We start from the raw sequence: 20,418 nt of genomic DNA on the forward strand, positions 1-20,418 counted from the left end.
GCTCCTGCAACGCTTTAAACAGCAGAGGGCGCTCTAAGCCCGTTAATCTCCATCGACAGCTCCTGTTACAGCAGGATAGATCCATCCATCTGATTCCTTTAATTGCTTCCTTCCTGTTGTTAATTGGTGCCAATCTGTCCAAACTCAGCGCTGCATTACGCAGTCTGCAGGATTTGTATTGGACATTTTCTCTGTGAGTCTGTGTGCGTGCGTGTGAGTGGGTGTGTATTAACTCGAACTCCAAGATTTTAATTCTTCACCGAGTCCTTGTTGTAATCAGCTGTTTGAACCGGTTCAGAGCTGTCAGTGTCTGCAGCTCCTGTGAGCTTTTATTGCGATATCAAAAGGCACAAACTGCGCAAAAGTACGCGGCACTTGCCTCATTTTTACACATTATTGCACATTTACAGTTTAAAAAAGGATTCCTGCTGTTATGTATTGTTTTGTTTTTTAAACAATATAATATAGTGTAAAGCCGTAATCCGGATCTGTGGACTGATTATTTAGGGATTGCCGTGTGTGCGCTATGACGCTCAGTGTTTGCGTATATTTCTGGCGCAGTAGTAGTAAAATAACTCAGCCCAATTATCTGCCACTACTACATGCATTAGTATTTTCTCTATGCAGTCAATGAAAGCACTACTCTACTCCACTCCGACCCCTCCCACTTGCAAAAAAAAATAGACCCATCTCAGAGAAAGAGGGCAGAAAATATGCAAAGATGCATCCACGGCGTACTTTGGACGCACGCGATTTTTACTTGACGCAAACGGCTGAATAATTGCGCTGATGGGCAGAGGCTGATATCGGGGGGTGCTGTGTGTTGGGTTGTAGTAGGAACGCTCTCGCGGATGGATACAGACAGACAGAGAGAGAGTGCGAGATGCGGTTTACTTTATCGCGCGGTGCTCAACTCTCAGCTGCGATTCTGACTGTGCTGATGACAGAGTGCGCGTCGCTCTTGCCGGCTCGCCTCTGCAGCCTTTTAACTTCACATGCATGCTTCACCCGCAGGCTGACAGACAGCCGCCGTACCGCCTCTGTGGAAGGATTTACTGTCATTGCCGCACTGGAATAACTTCGCTGCTCCCTCGTTTTTTACATTTTTCCTCCTCTTTTTCTCTTTTTGCGCCACTCGGCTCGCTTTTTTTTGCTCCCGTCTTTCGCCTACAGTTGAAAATCTGAAAGGTAAGGGTGGGGAGTGGGTTTGTGGAGCTTCGGTATGAGTGTGATGACTGGAACAGTTCAGTGAAAGTGTGATTTATTTATTTTTTTTCCTCACTCTGTCTCTTGCATTATTTAAATTACAATCCCGGTTAAGCACCTGCAGCAGTGGTGCATGCATGCATGCAAGGCGTGCACAGAGAGAGGGGAGGGGGGGGTCGATGTTGTCTTTTTTTTTTTTTTTTTTTTTTTTTTTTTTTTTTTGGAGGGAGTTGACCATGAAGCGGTTGCTTACACTCTGTGTTGCGGGCAGGGTCACGCTCTCTGCTCTCTGCTGTGAATCGACTAATCGCTCCGTTCTGTTTTCGCCAGCCTCGCCGTGAGGAGAGACGAAACCAAACGCACCATGCCGCGGAATCCAAGTTTGGCGAGTAAGAACTACGACTACGACTACCTGCAGCCCTATTTCTACTACGACGACGAGGAGGAGGATTTCTACCCTCAGCAGTTTCAGCCTCCGGCACCCAGCGAAGACATCTGGAAGAAATTTGAACTGCTGCCGACCCCTCCCCTCTCCCCGAGCCGCCGGCCGTCCCTGTCCAGCCTCGACCTTTCCATCGCGGATCAGCTGGAGATGGTGACAGAGTTCCTCGGGGATGACGTGGTCAACCAGAGCATCATCTGCGACTCCGACTACTCCCAGACCTTCCTCAAGTCCATCATCATCCAGGACTGCATGTGGAGCGGCTTTTCCGCCGCCGCCAAGCTGAAGAAGGTGGTGTCCGAGCGGCTCGCCTCCCTGCACGCCGCCCGAAAGGAGTCTGCGGCCGGTGACGGCGCAGAGCCCGCCGGCCCCGCGGCTGCTGCCGCCGCGGCTGCCGCCGCCGCCGCTACTGCGGCTCTTCCTGCGTGGAAGCTGAACAGCAGCTACCTGCAAGACCTGAACACGTCTGCGTCGGAGTGCATCGACCCCTCGGTGGTTTTCCCGTATCCCGTAGCCGAGACGCCCAAGCAGAGCGCAGGGACCCCGCCTAGCAAGGATTTGGGACTGGACACGCCGCCTAACAGCAGCGGGAGCAGCAGCAGTTGTAGCGATTCAGGTGAGCTCTTATTCATATATATATATTTGCCTGGGGAGGCACACCCCTCAGTGCAATTAGGGATTTTCTTTCTGTTGGCGGGGACATGCATGACATTATGACTGAAATGAGGCACATTCTTGCTTTTCATTCACACGAATTGCAGGCAGGAAGGTGGATCCTGCTGCCACTTCCACCCCATGTCATGCAGTAGACTGCTGTGAGATTAGCTGGAGGGAATGGCTGCATGTTAAGCAATCAACTGATGTGGCAGAGAGGGAAAGCCTGAATGGACTGCAGAGATGCTTTTAGAGGAGGATTACAACCCCGATGTGGCAGCAGAGTGTGTGACTATGTTGTTTTTGCTCTTTTGCAGAGGAAGAGGATGAAGGTGATGATGAGGAGGAGGAGGAGGAAGAAGAAGAAGAAGAGGACGAACAGGAGGAAGAGGAGGAAATCGACGTGGTCACTGTGGAAAAGAGGCAGGTGGTGAAACGGTGCGACTCCAGCCCGCTGGAGACCAGGCACCCCAGCCCACTCGTGCTGAAGAGGTGCCACGTCTCCACCCACCAGCATAATTACGCCGCCCATCCATCCATGAGGCACGAGCAGCCGGCTGTCAAGAGGCTGAAGCTGGAGAGCAGCGGTGGAGGTGCCAGCAGCCACAGCAGGGTCCTCAAACAGATCAGCAGCAACCGCAAGTGTTCCAGCCCGCGAACGTCGGACACGGAGGACTACGACAAGAGAAGGACTCATAACGTGCTGGAGCGCCAAAGGAGGAACGAGCTGAAGCTGAGCTTCTTCGCTCTGCGGGACGAGATCCCCGAGGTGGCCAACAACGAGAAGGCGGCCAAGGTGGTCATCCTGAAGAAGGCCACGGAGTGCATCTACAGCATGCAGTCGGACGAACAGAGACTCCTCTCTCTGAAAGAGCAGCTGAGGAGGAAAAGCGAACAGTTAAAGCAGAGACTCGCACACCTGCAGGGTTGCCGTGCTTAAACTTTGAATCATAAACTTTTTTTTTTATTTTTTTCTCAAAATAAAAGTTCATTACTTGGGGGTTGGGGGGGGGTTGGGTGTGTACAGTTGTTGCATGCAGATGCAAAACGGATTAAGTTGTTTTGGAATCTGGTTTGATTACAATGTAAGAAGAAAAAAACTGCCTCATCTGATGAAGATATTTAAAAGTTTTATTTTATTAATAAAATGTTTAAAAATGTGGCTCACACTGTTGAAAGCCTGAACTTAAAATATGGATTTTTATGTGGTTTTTTTTTTTCTTTTGTTTTTTTTTGTTTTTTTTTTTTGTACATAATTAATATTTCCTAAGAAAATGTATTTTTGGATTGCGATTGTCTGGATGTTCAGACCCACTGTTTGTTTTTGTTTTTTTTTCCATTATGTTCATAGATTCTTTTTCAAATATAAAACAAAAACCTGTTTCTTGAGCTTGTCTCTCATTCTTCACCACCATGACTAGCCACTCAGTCACACCTGAGTAGGGGGCGTCCACATGAATACATTAGAAAGTGAGTGGGTGGGTAGAAAACTTATCTGAGCGTTATAAAACTTTGAGTCACTCCTCTTCCTCTGACTGATGGAAGGTAAGGGTCAAAACCTAAATAAGAGTACACGCTGTGTAAAAGTCCTGCTGCAGTGAATTTTAAGTGAAATCTGCATAAATGGTTTCCAAAAAAAAACAAAAACGTTGATCACGTGTTTTGTGCAGAAAAGAGGGAATTCCTCTTCAGACTTGGAAGAAGCCACCTCAGCTCCTTAATACGAGTCCTGGATGCTTGTGGAAGTGCACAGAAAGGTGGGAAACTGCATGTCATGTTTAAACGCAGGTATAGTGAAGCTGTCTTTTAGATGAGGGCTGGTGCATTAAACGGCGCATCTGCGATCACATTTCTTAAAGTAGCACACTAATAAAAGTGTGGCACGGGAACTCGAAAGCTCGTTTATAATCTAAAACCACAGATATTCAATATATAGATATAAATATACGTTATATCTTTATATTTAAATGTAATATGAACTGTCTACGTTGGAATAAATGAATAACGAGGTGAAGTTTATCTAGTTAGACCGTGGTAAAACCCCACCTGTTCCACCGTTGTCTCGAGCGGCTTTCCAGACTCGACGTGACGTCACACACGCCGTATCCCGAGCGCTCCCCCCCTCCACCTCTGAGCGCGTGGTCCTGGTCGCGAGCACATGGAAGTGAGGTTTGAGATTTGTGTCTGAGAGACGCGCGAGCGACTGTCGGGAAAACGGAATATAAAGTGAATTAAAGAAGCAGCCCGAGCAGCCCGGTAAGAGCTCCCCGCGCCCTGCGTCCATCTCTGCTTTTATATATTAAATGTTTATTGTTATTTTTTGAATTTAGGTGTGATAATAGAAGAAAGTAAATGTCATTCATGGTTCAGCCTGTCTTGTGAAAACTTAATTTAAAGGCGAACGGGATTTCTGGAGGTTTTAATTTGCTATTAATGGGACAAAAACAAAAACTATTGTTCTCTGTACAAGTGTTATTTTCGTCTGGTTTTTCTATTATCTGTCCAACTCCTGCAGTTTTGGGGCTGTGGGATGTTTGAAGCACGTGTTCTGTGAGTCTATTGTTGTTTCAGGTGACCACACTGATCACATGCTTTGTTTACCTTGTTTGCTTCAGCTCAGGTTTTGTACTTGTGAGCCTTTATTCTCCATGGAGTGCTTGCTTCCTGCGTGGCTTTATGTTTGCTGTCAGTTTGATGGTACAGTTGTTATGAAGGACAACAAAAGGCGTCTGTGATTGCTTCATGTATATAGGCGTGGGGGGTCCTGGATTTAGGGGCTGTTTTGTGCATCAAGTGGAGAAGTTTCTGAGCCGTATTGTTTATGTTCCTGTTTGTGACTGCACATAAAGGCAGTTTTAGGCTGTGATGGTGGAGCAGCATGTCTGAGGCATGAGGTGCAGCCACGCTGAGACATAGGGAGCACCACAAAAGATGGGATTAGTGTGGATTCATTGTGTGGGCTTTCCTGAGTGGGCAGGGCTGTGTGTTGGGGTTTTGAAGATCTCATGCACCCACCCTGCTGCTGTCCAGAAAAACACCACATCCCTGTTAGAATAAAGGTCCTCGTATAATTTCTGTGTGTTATGCTTTGGGCATCGGCGCCCAGTGGCGTGGTTTTGGTGTGAAACGGGGTAAAAGTAGGCTAGATTTCATGAGTATTTGTCCTGCCTTGGTTAAAAATAACGGCCATTTTAAGCCACGTTCCTGTGGCTGTATTTCAGCGTGCAGTTCGAATCTGCCACATGCACAGACGTTGAGGTTTAGCCCAGTTTTATTAAAACCCTGATGCCTTTTCACCTGTGTATCACAAAAATGATGCCTAGTGGGTGTGTGAGGATTCAAATGGCTCACAGTATTTAAACTGGATCACACAGATGTGGTGTTTCAGAAATTTCACAACACTGCTGGCTTAACTCTGCGACAGTCTATCCTTGAGTTAAAGAATATGACTCTTAAATGTTTGTAATAAGGCTACACTTGTCTTAAAGGACACCTGTTGCACTCATTTTCATTCTTTGGAGTCACAAAGAGTCACTTTTTATTTTCAGTTCAGAAAAACCCTTGTCTATCTCCTATTAGCCCTTTACAAGCTCATCACTGAACGCTCCATCTGAAACAAACTCCTTAAAATCCAACAGTTTTCTGATTGGCCAACTTAGGGGCTGCCTACCGAGGGGCTGCTGCCTGAACTTTCTGACTGTCCTCTATCTGTAGAAATCCATTATTTAAAGCACTACTGAGATTTTATTTTCCTTTAAAATACAACACAGTAGGTTTAACAGGAAAAAAAAAGGCCTTCCTTAACTCAGTTTCATCACAAAGTCTTGTATTCTCTAACCTGCCTAATAATGATAAAGATTGTGAAGTTATAGTGTAATAAAGCTCAGAGAGTACTAATGTTTAAGAATAGATAGTAATAAAGTAGTGGGAGTAAAAAAAAAAAAACATTAACATTTATGTTTCGAATAGTCAACCAATCATTCATACCTGGGTGGGAGTGGGCTGTATATAATAAGCCACACCGGTTCAGCTGCTTGTGTCTGTCTGGGTTCTCAGCCATCCAAGTCATGGTAATCCAAGCAACATGGAAAGAAAAGTGGTGGGACTTGTTTAAAGCCCCTTTTCTATTAGAACCTACTCAGATTGACTTGCTACAGTGTCAATGGAAAATTGTACTTAGTAGTCAGTATAATCTTTTAATGATATAAGTTTGCATATGGTAGAATACTGCATGTAATCACTTGTGTTTAGAAGTATATAGTTGGTGGCATATTGAAAGAATGTCTCATCCTAGGAGGTCTGTAACATTCCAGGGTGTTCTGGCGTTCACCCCCACATCCTAGGAGCATGGAAAAGGTCGTACCTTGTCTTATTGTTTTACGGTAGGATTAACGTAGCTATGTCAGTTTTAGTCTAAGTGCTTTTTTACATATAGATGAACTGTTGGATTTTCCAGACCAGCAGGTTAAGGGAAGTCGTTTATGGGGTCACACTCTGACACACACACACACACACACACACACACACACACACACACACACACACACACACACACACACACACACACACACACACACACACACATTCCAATGTAAGGAACAAGCACCCACTGAGGTATAAATAAAGACCGGGGCAGTCTCTCATTTGGTTAGTCTCTGAACCTCACTCTTGGTGTGTGAGTCCTGGTGACTGCCCTTGCTAGCAAGAAAATCTGTGTGTTTCTCCTCTCTGATTCTCTGCTGAAGAAGTGTTTTAGAATATATCTCTTAACACACAGTTTTTAGGGTTTTTCCATTAGGTCATATTACTGGGTACCAGGTACTAAATTAATACCTGCACAGCCGGGTTCCAAAGCGTTGTGAGCAGGTACTAAAATATGACGTCATCAGACTACCACCAATGCCAATTGCAAGCCACAGATTGGCTGGTCAGTAGCAGCCCTCAATGAGTTCACAAAAATAAAAACTGCCATTTTTTAAACCGGGCAGCGAGGAAATGTCTACAAAAAACAGCAGCGAGGTTTGACGAAATGCCGCAGACTGAACAGCAGGTATATCGTCCCCTCGATGTCCACCTTTGTTCTAGCATTCATGTTGCATACTAATTAAGTCACGGGACGCTCGGCCGCGTTGCCGACCACGCACATTAAGGTGGTACTAGATTGTAATGGAAAACGAGTCGATCTGAGTAGGTACTAATGGAAAAGGGGCTTAAGTTTCCTGAAGAAGTTTGACCTCTCATCTGAGAAACCTCTTTAGTTATAAGACCAAAAGAAGTAAGATGGCCTAAAAGAAGGTTGAAAGAAGTCATCTGTGTCCACTGTGAACAACCAGCCTTGAACAGGTTGCTTATGACACCAGCTGTCTGCCATCTACAGCCCAGTTTTTAGATCCACTCACATCTTGCATCCACATGATCAGTCATATGATGGGGTGAGGCAAGGTCTCACACTGGTTTCACCCAAAACTCATGCGATGAGGCACATGATTAATAATGAGCCAAAGACCCTCTTAAGGGGCAACTCCCACTATGGCTCAAATATCTGGGACTCTCCACCATTTGATCTTAGAACTGAAGAAGCTTCTCGGATGAGCGGTGAAACATCTTCAGGAAACTTAAAAAAGTCCAGCCGCTTTTCTTTCCAAGCTCCTTGTTAAGACAAACATCTAAAGAGACAATCTCCATGAGGAGAATGGGCAGACTGATTGGAGCTGCAGAAGAGCATCTCTGAATGCAGAAAATGTCGATCATTGAAGCAGATGGGCTACAGCAGCAGAAGACCACAATAGATGCCACTGTCAGGTAAGAGTTTAGATTTAACAAGGGCTCAAAATGGGACAATAAAAGACTGGAAAAATGATGCTGCAGTGTTAGGATGGGAGGGTCAGAATTTAATGTAAATCACATAAAATCATGGATCTACCCTGACTTGTATCAACAGTTCACGTTGCTGCTGCTGGTGTAATGGTGTGGGAGATATTTTCTTGCCACACTGAGTAAAGTTGCTTTCTTGAACATTACAGTGAGTTCACTGTCCTCAAATACCCTCCATAGTCACCAGATCTCAATCCATTACACCACCTTTGGGATGTGGTGCAGCAGGAGATTTGCATCATGAATGTGCAGCCGACAAATCTGTTGCAACTTTGTGATGCCATCATGTCAACATGGACCAGAATCTGACGAAGCTTTTTGGATGAAGAAGGCAGTTTTGACAGCAAAAGTGGGTCCAACCTGCTACTAGCAAGTCGTACCTAATGAACTGTCTAGGAAATGTATCTGCTGTAATATATATATAAAGATCCAGCCTCAGAAACATGAAACGTAGCTGCTGACATTTGTTTTAAAAGATGTGATTTCTGTCGAATATGAGTATCACCCCGAGGAAGTCAGATTCAAAAATATTTCCTATTCCTCGAGTAAGGAATGGAATTTCATTTGCATTGCTATAATTACATCAGCTCTTGGCTTGTCTGACACACTGAGACCTTGTACCTCTCACTGGAGCTGTTTTGCAGTAAACGGTGTGTGTGTTGGACTGTAACTTGGAGACCTGTGTGATTTCCAGCCAAATTCAAAGTGAGCCAAACTCCACCGCAGCAACTGCACACATACTTAGAGGCCCAGGGATGCACAGAGGTCTGCTGTTATGTAATCTGTGTTTTTCAGTCTTGGAAACTGGAACAGATTAAAGTAAAGCAGCTGATTCTCCTGAAAACTTTACTTTGCTGCCAGATTCGGCTTTTCTCTCACTTAACGGCATGGTTATTATCAGATGACATCACCTTCCTCTTTGGGAGTGTGCAGCCTTGTTTGCATTCTCTCTTTCTGTGTTGTCAGTGTGTTTTGATAGGCACCGAGACTGTTTAGAAATATGTTGATGAGAAATATGAGTCAGGCACTAGATGCAGCATCCATCTAACTGTAAAATAGTAAGCAATTTAGCCATCTTACTGACGTTATCAGTGGTGCCAAGAACAGTGTTTTCAGACCACATTTTTTCAGTAATGTGGAGCCATTACTCATCCAAATGTAATGAGATAGTTTCCTTCCATTAGTTGTTAGTTATTGCTTGGTGATATTAATTGTGTGTTCACATGGACTTATCAATGAACAATGATGCCTCATTGGTATTTGTTGCACCTATTTTTAATATTTGTCAGCATAGTTGAGGTGGCTAAGCTATCATTATAATATCATTCCATTTCTGTGTTTTTTACTGCGTTGCAGCTTATCCTTCTCTGTATATAAAAGATGGAAGTGGCATCCGGGAAAAATGAAGCCAACATAGAAGTTCTTTAAACCGAGTTATTTTAATGTCAAACAGAAGGGCCACTCCTCAGATTGCAAGAAGGAGAGTTGCTCTTGTATAGACGTTTATGGGAAATGGCCATTGTGGCTCCCTTTCTCTGTGACCTCAGTGAATACTTTCATGATTACTTTATGGATTCAGTTACTAGTTTTAGGTCTTTCTAAATACAACATAAAGTCCATTTTGTAAATTATCAAATTAAAGACAGCTGGATTCTTCAAGGTATGGTCATTAGCTCACTGAATTAAAAGTACAGTGTTGCAGTGGTAAATGGAGTCTTCTTCACACACTAAGGTTAATTATGGAGTTCCACAGGGTTCCATGCTAGGACCTTTTCTGTTTATATTATAGATGTTTCCCTTAGGCAGTAATCATTCGAAGTTATAGCATACATTTTCATTACTATGCAGATTATACCCAGTTATCTGTCCATGAAGTCAGATAACAGACACCAATTAGTTAAGCTGCAAAAATGTCTTAAAGATATAAAGGTTCATGGGAAGTCCCTCAGGAGCCTAAATCTATTGCAGCATAACTCCGGAAGGATTGAGGGTCACCTGATCCAGCCCTAACTATAAGCCTTCTCAAAAAGGAAAGTTTTAAGCCTAATTTTAAAAGCAGAGAGAGTGTCTGTGTCCGAAATCCAAACCGGGAGCTGGTTTCAACAATTACACCGTTAATTCTTGAAAATGACAAGGACACAGCTTTCCTGTCTTTACGCTGACACATACTCTGTGACTGAGACGTTATAGTAAAAAGGAGGTCCGGTTTTAGTCATGCTGAACTGACCAGACTGAAAACTTATAGCAAACATACAGAAAACGTACTCTTACGTCCGTGCTCTGCACATTCTTCTGTGATTTGAGCCATGACACAACATAATATATACAAAACATAGATCCACCAGGGTCACTACAGTTTTATACAGATAAGTACAAAGTTTTACCACATCGATAGTAGTTTATTGGTCATCTTCTTAATAATTTTACTGTTGCTGGCAGATTTGAGGTCAGTGTCCTTAGAAAGGAGTGTTGTGGGGGGCTTTCTGCTGTGTCTGGCTGTTATGTAACAGTATTGGTCACTCTAGGAAGTGATGTCATCGACTATGCTTGTAAAATATACATTTCTAAAATGAAAAGTTTTAGAACGCAACATGATCCAAGTCAAACAGATTCCAACCTCCTCTCAGTTCACCAAAAGTGTCTTCCTTTGTCACAGTGTAGCTTTTCGAGCTGCTCTTCAACCCACATTCAGATGGAAAACAAGCTGCTGAATACCGTAGCCGGTCAGCCTTTGTATTTCTACACGCAGAGGACATGAATGCATGCTGTAGCAGAGTGCGGCGAGTATTGTCATGCGCTGCTTTGTTTACAGCAGTCCTCATCAAAGCAGGACGGACCGGCTGGATTAGAGCTCGTTCTCCCACAAGAGTTCGATGTTCCACACAGGGGGCCAAGAAGAGGGCAGGATTTAAAGTTAAGTCTACTGGCTTTATAGACACAGAACATACAACTATATACTTTACTTGCTGATCTTATTATCTCTGGTCTATATTGTCCCATTGTTGTGCTCCCATTTCTAACACATGTCACACCATAGATCTGATAGCTCTGTGTGGACTAGTAGGTAGTTGGGATGGACTGCAGCCCTCCTGTGACCTGGATGGATGATTACATGAGATCTGAATATAATATTAAGCATGGAAGCTTATGGATGTTCCTTATGAGGATATTTTAATAAACCAAGCAAATATTCAGTGATTTCAGCTAGTCTGATTTAAAAATGTTGCATATGTGCTGTTTTATTTTGTCTTTAACGTTAAATCTGTGGGGGTTTTGGCTTTTGGAATACCAAAATAAGCAATTTGAAGATGCCATCTTGTGCTCCTGAATACTGGTGTTGATAATCTTTTGTTAACGGGGGCATCAACCTGGATTTCTTGGTGCCGGAGTTTTGATTAATGACCCTGGCTGCAGAGTTGTAACCTAGATACCAAAAATACCAGTGACATGACAGAGGAGACGCTTACTTATGTAGGACTGATTTAAAGTTGTATCTGTGTTTCTTATGTTTAAGAGGAATTATCCTCAATGGAAAGTCCAAGGACTCACCAATCAGTGTTCAGATGCGTTAAAATCTCCCTGCATTCAGACCCTGTGTTGCAATCAGTCACACTGATGAGCCGTTTCATCCACAGTTAAAGAAACTCACATCTGACCTCTGGTTTTAAAACTGTCCCATACACTTTTTCACTTTTTAAATAATTGGCTGCAAAAGTAGAAATTTATTCCATTTTGGGCAAGAAAAAGGTTTAAGGCTGGTTCTAAAACTGAGTCAGTCCTCTATGGCTGCAACGATTCACCGAATAACTCAATTACACAAAATCCTCGATGCAAATTCTTTGCTCTGATGCTGTGTTTAATCCACGACTCTGTAGCATTCAGTTGTCACCATGTAAACATGACCGCTTCACCCAAATTTTTTGACTAAAAAACAGACCTGCAATAAGCGTATTTAGGAGCCACCACGTCTCCACAAAAAGACTGATAACAGAAGAGCAACAGTGGCGTCTGCACATATGTAGTAAAGAGCTAAAAGGTGGAGCTGTTACTGGGAAGGTGAGCTCAGGTGGAGTAAAAGAAAATGTTTTTTCTAGCATCCAGGGATGCGTTCGTTACTGTAATTGCCATCAAAACTTGCATTGGGAAAATGCTGACAGCAGGCCTTCAACAATCCACCACCTGTACAGCAAGCTCCAACGTGAAGGAAAGATTACTTTTCACGTGCTCCCATCCACCACCGTTTGTTTTACACTTTCAGTAAAGCTATAGAAGTTAAATAAAGATGTATATATGCAGAACTGTCAATGTAGTTTGGCAGTTTTCTGAAAGCCGTCCCACTTTTTCTACTGCAGTGATACCTGCAAAAAGCAGGGCCGAGTCTAAAGGGGGGGCATGGGGTGCACCACACCATATTTATTTAAAGGCTTTAGTAGTCTTATTTAGATTAATATAAATATAAATACATTATTTAAATTGTAGTAATATTTAAAAAAAATATGGGAGTTTTAGTCTGGACACTGAATTATTATTAATTATTAAGATCTCCACCATCAGAACGTCTGTTTTCTGCAGCACTGAGCCACTGGTACTTATATAGAGCTTTTCTACTCCAACTAAACAGTCAAAGCATTTTTTTTACTACACGCCTCATTATCCATACACATAAATACATGCTTTCTAACGATAGCACACACACTGTTAAACTCTGATGGATTGCACGAGGTTCAGATGCTTCCAAAAGCACTCTGATGTGCAGATTGAGTGAGGTGTGGATGGAACCACCTACCTTCCTGCTCTGCTCCTGAACTAATACAGCTTTTGGTGCCTTCTGCCTTTTTTGACTGCTAACAGTTAGTTATGCTAAATGTTTATTCATATAGTGTGTGGTGCAGTTTCGGTGAGTGAAAGTGTTTGTTTGTTTGTTTTTTACATTTATTTGTGTATTTCTTTTATTTATATGTGTGTCTGTGCATGCCCTCATAAAGTCTATGCACGTAGCTTGTTAACTAAGTTCTCACACTAGTGGCTACGCCCGTTTTTTTATACTTTAATCTAGGCTTTATTCTTTGTGTCAACTCTGTTTACAGTATTCACTTATGTACACATATGTATCTTTTATTATCAACATTTCTTCCCACCAGAACAATACTTATTCCTCAGCATAATTAGTCCATGTCATGTGAAAATATTTGAGAAAACTGCTTAACGCTCTTGCCTCCGGAAACACTTCTTACTTTAAAGCAATTGCTTTCAGCTTCTGCCCACTCATATTTAAATGTTTAAATAAAAGGCTTCAAATTTTTAAAATACTTTCTAGTATTAAAGCAGCATATCCAGTTAGGACCTACTTCATCTTTCAACTCTTGAACTCCACCATGAATTCCAGGAGTTTATTTAAAAAGTCCCTTAAAAGACTGAAAAGTTTTTTTCTTTTCTACACATTTCAGAGTTTCATTGAAGCTTTGGCACAAACGCCAGACTCTTACAGCTGCAGCTTTTATATCAAACAGAAAACTCACCTTACTGCTTTTTTTTTAATGTGTGTGAGTCACTGAATGTTTTTTTTCCCCCATGACACACCTCTCTTTCTGATTTCTCCTCTCAACGCTAGCACCCGACATCGTTTATGCCCCTAAATGATACACGGATGTAAATACACCCAGGAGGTCCTGGGAACCTTGGCTGCTGTCAGTCACATCGACAGGTAGACGTTCAGCAACTGTAGTGCGGGGAGCAGCTTCAGGGAGCAGGAGGTGAACCTTGTTCCACTTTCCCAGGTTCTCCTGGAGAGATGAGTCACACTCGGCAAACAATGTGTTTGGTTTTGCTGTCAGCTTACCTCAGGCGTGGAGGGAGAGAACAGACGCAAACTGTTTGACTGACCTACATTCTGTGTTTATGTGTCCTGCCACTGTGCTGTGGAAGGTCTTGCGTTTGAAAGGAAACATGCCTACACATTTAATGAGCCGCTTTCAGAATTCCTTTGTTGAGCTGACAGAGGCGAGGTGGAGCGGGAGACGAATAGACACCTTTTGTTTGCTTGTAGTATTTAAAGCTGAAGCCCACATGCGTTCTGGTGACGCTCGTGTCAAATAAAATGAGTAATCGGGCATGTCTTAGCAGTATTGTCATAAGCACAAGGAGCTGCTGTTGGTGGCCTTAACCCAAGTTCTTAAAAGCTTCAGTCCCAGATTATTTAAAGCTTATTTATTTTGTTGTAAAGTATTTTATCACTTCAGAAAAGAAACAAGCTGAGCCACTCAGCACAGTACCTGAACACCTTGGCTTCCGGGTTGCTTTTAAGTAAAACGGTTTTATTGTCTCTCAAATGTGTCTGTTCACATACACAATTATGGTTGGACAGAAACGCTCCGGTGCAGTCGTACAAAATCCTGACTGTGTTTTGCTAGAAGCAGATGACGTGAGCGTTTGGAGGGTGGTTGGCAAGTGGGCCGGAACAGATCAAAAATAAAGCATGAAAAGCACTCGGGGACTCCAGTGCTCACTTTTCATTGTTTTTAGCATTTGGTTTCACCTCAGCTCTTTGTATGGTGTAACTTTGCATTCAGGGCAACAAAAGCACTGAGACCCAAAGAGTGGCCCACAGACCCACCGTACTACATACTTTGTAGACCCCCTCCATCTGGCACCAGAGCTCACTGCAGGCAAACGGGCCATCCCCAGATTGGAGCGGACAGCGAACACGCCACCTCATGAATCCAGCTGTAGTTTCTGGGGGATCCAGTAATATTTACATATCAATTGGTTCCATTAACATGTAGGCAAAGACAAAATTACCATGTCGCATGTTTCTCATGCAAATTCCTTGGTTCACCTTGAAGGTTTGTAAGAGTGCCCTAAACAACAATAAAAGGCACAAAACCATTTCACTTTAACAATTTTGCTGCTATTGTGTAGTAAGACTAACACATTTGTTTAAAATCATATTCACTTTTTTTTACAGTGCAGAAGATAGGTCTTCCTTTGAGTCTGTGTGGAAGGAGAGGGGGTAGTTATCACTGACTCCAGCCCACACAGAGACCTGTGATAAAGAAGCCTTTCACAGGACTCCCTGTGAAAAACTAAGTACACCCCAGTTTTCAGTAACTTGTTAGGAGCACATTTAGCAGCAGTGAGTTGAAGTAATGGCTTTCTATATGACTTCATGACTTTCTCACATCACTTTGGGGGAATTTTGGCCCACTTCTTCACAGCGTTGCTTCAGTTCATTGAGGTTTGCAGGCATTCATTTATGGACAGCTCTTTTAACATGGACGTCCGTCAGGTTGCGGTCTGCCCATTGCAGCGCCTCGAGTCGTTTCTTTTTTCAGCAATTATGTTGGAGATTTTTCACTGTGCTTTGGATCTGTTACTGCTAAGCTTCAGCTGTCAGACGGGTGGCTTCAAATATGACTCTAAAATACTTTGGGATACAGAGGAGTTCATGTTCAACTCAATGACTGCAAGGTGTCCTGTGGCTATAAAACAAGCCAAAATTATCACCCCTCCACCACCGTGCCTGACAGTTGGTATGAGGTGTTTGTGCCAATATAGTGGTGCAAGCCATTATGACCAAACACTGTCTTTAACTGCGTGCTCATAGTGAAAGTGCCAAAGAGAACTAAACATCAAGCACCGCTTGAGCCATTGTTAACAGTCTTTTTATTTTTGGCAAATACCTGCAGATGAATTGGCTTTCTCAATTACTTTACTGGGTTTGCAATTGAAGACATGAAGAACATTAAAGTAAATGTGGCATATTTATGACAGAAATTTAAACACACTTATGGAGACAGGAATGGTATGTGCCCAGTGTCTGAAATGAGCTTAAAATAATACACTTCAAGGGATCACAAGCAGAAGCAGATGGTGTTAAAAGGTAACAAGTGCAAAAATACCACAATATAGAAAGCCACAAATGTGCAGTTGCATATTATGTGACAGCATTGCAGCTGAACAATGGTGTGTTGTCTCTCAGGTTGGAATAGTCAGGGACTTATAACCTTATTTTTCAGTAAAATGACTGCCTGTAGCCTCATTATTGACCATCATAAAGCTCACTGATGGTTGCACTGTACATCTCAACACCATTATCATTTACTCACATTATTGTAAACTTGTTAATAGCAGCCCGCACATTAAATTTTCTTTCTTTCATCTTTGATATTAAAGTAGGTGGCTTTGGTGCTCACTGTCAGAGCAGATCTTCCTGAGACATTTCCATGAGATGGCCAGAATGCATGGCTTTGCTTTGCAGGTGTTATAAGCCTTAGAGGAACAGCAGCTTATGCCGTCTGGCACACGGAAAAACATTAAATGCAACTAGGCTGGGTAATGATTGCGGTCAATATACATTTGCATGTGGAAAGAACTCAGACCAGATGAATGACTGTAGAGTTTTTTTCCTGCAAATTAACATAAAAGAACGTAATAGCTACGCTCGTTGTGGTTTCAACTTATTTATTCTATATGAAGTATTTTCTGGATAATCATGTGGTAAGCAGTTGGTGTAAAACATCACTGTGCTTTATTTCTCTCTGTTGTCTTACTGAAAGGCGAAAAAATACCAAAATGCAGTTTTATATGCTGATCCATGCCCTTTGCAACTTAAACATCCTCATGCTGTACAGATGTTTTATTTCCCACAGCAATGAAAAGCCAATCAGATTACAGCATCCAGCTTTGACATCCATTTATGACACAGAGGAGCGGGCGGTGTAACACGTGTTGAGTTCACGGTGCAGTTTAATGATCATTAAAGCACTGCTAATGAAATATTTATGGTGTCTTGCCAGTGCCAACTCTCTCCATCACTTGCTCATCAGGGGTTGGAGGTCAGCTGCTGTCTGCCTGGCAACACTCATTAGACTGATTAAAAGTCCTCGCAGAAGGTTAATGTAGTTTCACTCCCGCAGTGTCGCTAGCCTGCGTACTGTCAACGCGTGCTTCGCCAAATGAAAAGTTGTTTTAGTAAAGAGGTGAGAGAAGCGGCAGGCTTTTTAGCTTTACGTGGAAACACCTTTCTCACACGCTGGTGTTTTTTTAAAGCCAGGGTGAAAGCTGCCAGTCTCCAGTAACAAGCACGAGCACGTCTAGGGCTCGCACACTGCGCTTAGGTGTGACAGGACTCTGACACCTCGTCTTCACTACCTTTCGAGACAGGTTGTCGCTCAGGATCTCCAGCTGTCAGTCTGGACGATCACTCGGAGTTGGTGAAGGCTTGAGGCAAGGTAGTAGCTAATTTCCGTCGAAGTTAGTGTTTTCAGTGACATTTAAAGGTTTTATCAATAAGCATGGCCTTTAAATGAAACCTGTAGACTGAATTTTGTGGTATTTTCAAGCACATTCACCTTATTTCCCACTCAGGTCTGATGGGGAGCCTCAGGCACTGTGATCCGGCTCCCTTTTGATGTGCTGACTGTCCGTCCCTGGGGTGGTTTTGATTGCCTCTTTACTCCCCTCCTATGTAAGTCAATAGGAGCCAGCCTGCCATCTGTGGGAATTGATACCTCTGCTGAATCATACTATTAAAGTGCACCTCCATCTTTCCACTATCTCCGCCTGCACCCTCTCACCCCTCTCTTCCCCTCCCCCTCTCCCTACTGAAGCTGTGTTGAGGGGACACGTCTTATCTTACTTCTAGAGATGCAGGAGACATGTTTGCCAACTGGGGCCAAGGCCGTGTTCAAGCTGGAAATAGCACAGCGTTACAGAAGTCTGAGCGTTAGTGGTGGCGGTGAGAAGATGAAATACTAACAAGTCAGATTTGAATAATCATTTAAAGGCCTCTCGGATGCCAGAACGCTGCACAGCATTCCCTAATGTGACAGGATTGTAGCGGAGACGGGGAAATCCTTGCTGTCTCGGCTTTAATGACTGCAAAGCCAGGAAAAAAAAGAAATGCTTTACTTGTAACACATTCTTATGAATTTGATTGGTGTATTTCCAAACTACCTTTTAGTGGTCTCACTGAAAATAACCTGACATGGTGCCTGGATAGATTTGAAAACGGCATTTTCGTCTGAAAACGCTCCGCGTCCACACTAGCGTTTTCAGTCGTTTTCACAGAGTTGTGCGTCCACAGTTGAAACGGCCCAAAATGCTTACGTTCCAGTCCTGTGCATGCGCAAAAGCGAGTGAGAATTAAAGAATTTGAAGAAAAGCTATCTGGAGCATGTACAAACTGATATTAATCATTTTTAGGGCTGTCAAAATTGAGAGCAAACAAACAACTGCTGTATAATGCCCTCCGCTATCTTTGTTTAATTGGTCACATGACTGCATCAAATGCGTCATCGTTTTAGAAAGTCTGCGTTTTGAGCGCCCACACTGCGACGGGACAGAAATGTATTCGTTTTCAAGAGTGTTTCCAAAACGCAGCTTTTTTCCTTGAGGAAAACGCCGTCTCAGTGTAGACGGGAGGCCAAAACGAAGAGAAAACGATGCGCATTAGTGTGGACGTAGCCACAGACAGACAACCATTCACACTCACTCCCGCGTTCACACCTATGGGCAATTTAGATTAACCAATTAACCTATCCCCACAAAGTTGATTGTGAAATTTCTTTCCTTGTAGATATTCCACAAACTAGCTTGTTGCAATGTTTTCATGTTATTACGGTGAACTAAAAGTGCCAAATTCTGCCACATCTCAGTATCATTTGCTTCTGTTTCTAGTCACATGTTTATTATAGTTGGGGTTTGGACTGTTGACCATTGGTTCTCCATTTAAATCGAGGCTGTAAGTATCTGAGAAACAATAGTTTGACATTTCTCACAATAATATGAAATCTCATAGGAAAAATGAGTAATTGTTACTAGCAGGCCTAAAGTGCATCTGCATGACTTGTAGAAACTAGCTGAACCAACACTCATCTTGCTCCAGTAATTAATAGAAAAACTAATAGAAAAATTTCTGGACATCACACTACAGTCAAATGATTTCTTGTGTATGCATACTTGTTACTGTAGCACTGTCAAACCTTATATAAATGTGGGGTTTGCAGTCATTTGTTTGGCTGGATTGGAAGAAGCTCCTTAAACAAATGTTTATTTTTAGTTGGGATTAATGACAGCCTGTAAATTGTTACGCTCCTCATGGTTAGCTTTTTTTTCTGTTATTCTTGGAGGACAGTTGTGAAAACACTGATAGTGACTACAGAGGAACAGGAGTGGCAGCCAGCTGACACCCCCCGTCTCTAATGGAGATACAGCGAGAGGAGCAGGAGGGGATTTTGTGCTGCTGCTGACTTGTCACTGGAGCTCACAGCAGGCTCATCCTGCTCCTGATTAATGGAGCTGTCTGCTGAGCCTCGAAGGGGGGAAGAACAGCGCTGTTTTCCCATTCCCTGTTTATTTGCCCACAACAGATGGGCCCCCCAGGGCCCCTGGCTCGTTTACACCTCTCCTGTATTATGTCCTCAGCATCCGTCATCTTAATCAGTGAACAGGTTCCTGCGCAGAGCCACCTAACCTACAGGTGACCTCTGTAACCTGTCCACCTTCACGAAGATACTAGATACTCTTAAAAACAACGGCTCATTAGTCCGATATCCTCGGGTCTGACTGCAGCAGGTTTTCCTCTTTCCCTTTTCAGCCTTCACTCTGCTGGAGCATGACGCACAGACAGAATGACATATCTGCTGGTGTGTTGTTGTTAAACAGACCCTCGAATGCAGGGTTTCTTTATGCCAAGGTTAGACTTCGGGTGCAGCGCTCATTTATAATGAGTAACATAGAGGGAATATATAAGTCCATATGCTTTAAGTTCTTATAATACAGTGTTATGTACAGCTGCCTGTCTGAATGAATGGGAAGAGAGTCAAATCTGCAGTTTTAAAGGTCACCGAAATGTAAAAACTGCATTTGTTGAATTAATAATTAAACAAAACTAAAAGAAAATTTTTAAGCTTTTTGACTTTGTCCTCAGCATAAGGTTTGGAAAGCTTATCTTCCCCCACAGGTTACACCTCTACTCTGAAAAAACATGAGAGGAAACTTTTATAAAGGCAGTTTTGTTACTGGAGATGGATGCAGGAAATATGTCATGTACCCACCACATTTGATGTTAAAGCATTTTCCCAAATCACATTTATTTATAATGGAGTTCTTCAAGTGACCGTCTCTTCCCGCAAGTAGTGTCATTTGACCAAGGTGTTCATGTCCTTTGTTGCTTGCTGCTGTTTCTGGAGGTTGTGCAAATCTCATTTTTTTGTAAAATGGTGTGTTTTGCTGTTGGTGCA

The 20,418-nt window shown here is 43.0% G+C and overlaps 1 protein-coding gene across 3 annotated transcripts in view; it reads left to right on the plus strand.

Annotated features, from left to right (window-relative positions):
* Positions 1-723: 723 nt before the first annotated feature.
* Positions 724-20,418, plus strand: part of myca (MYC proto-oncogene, bHLH transcription factor a) — a 40,669-nt gene continuing 20,974 nt past the window's right edge. For all 3 annotated transcript variants that reach the window (XM_040043650.1, XM_040043651.1, XM_040043652.1), the window contains exons 1-3: positions 724-1,188; positions 1,537-2,264; positions 2,620-4,558. In XM_040043650.1, the coding sequence (XP_039899584.1) occupies positions 1,571-2,264; positions 2,620-3,242 (1,317 nt within the window). In that variant the 5' untranslated portion in view covers positions 724-1,188; positions 1,537-1,570 and the 3' untranslated portion in view covers positions 3,243-4,558. The remainder of the gene's footprint in view (positions 1,189-1,536; positions 2,265-2,619; positions 4,559-20,418) is intronic.

Source organism: Simochromis diagramma, unplaced genomic scaffold, assembly GCF_900408965.1.
Source record: "Simochromis diagramma unplaced genomic scaffold, fSimDia1.1 OVJJ01000602.1, whole genome shotgun sequence".
In the NCBI taxonomy this organism is placed as follows: domain Eukaryota; kingdom Metazoa; phylum Chordata; class Actinopteri; order Cichliformes; family Cichlidae; genus Simochromis; species Simochromis diagramma.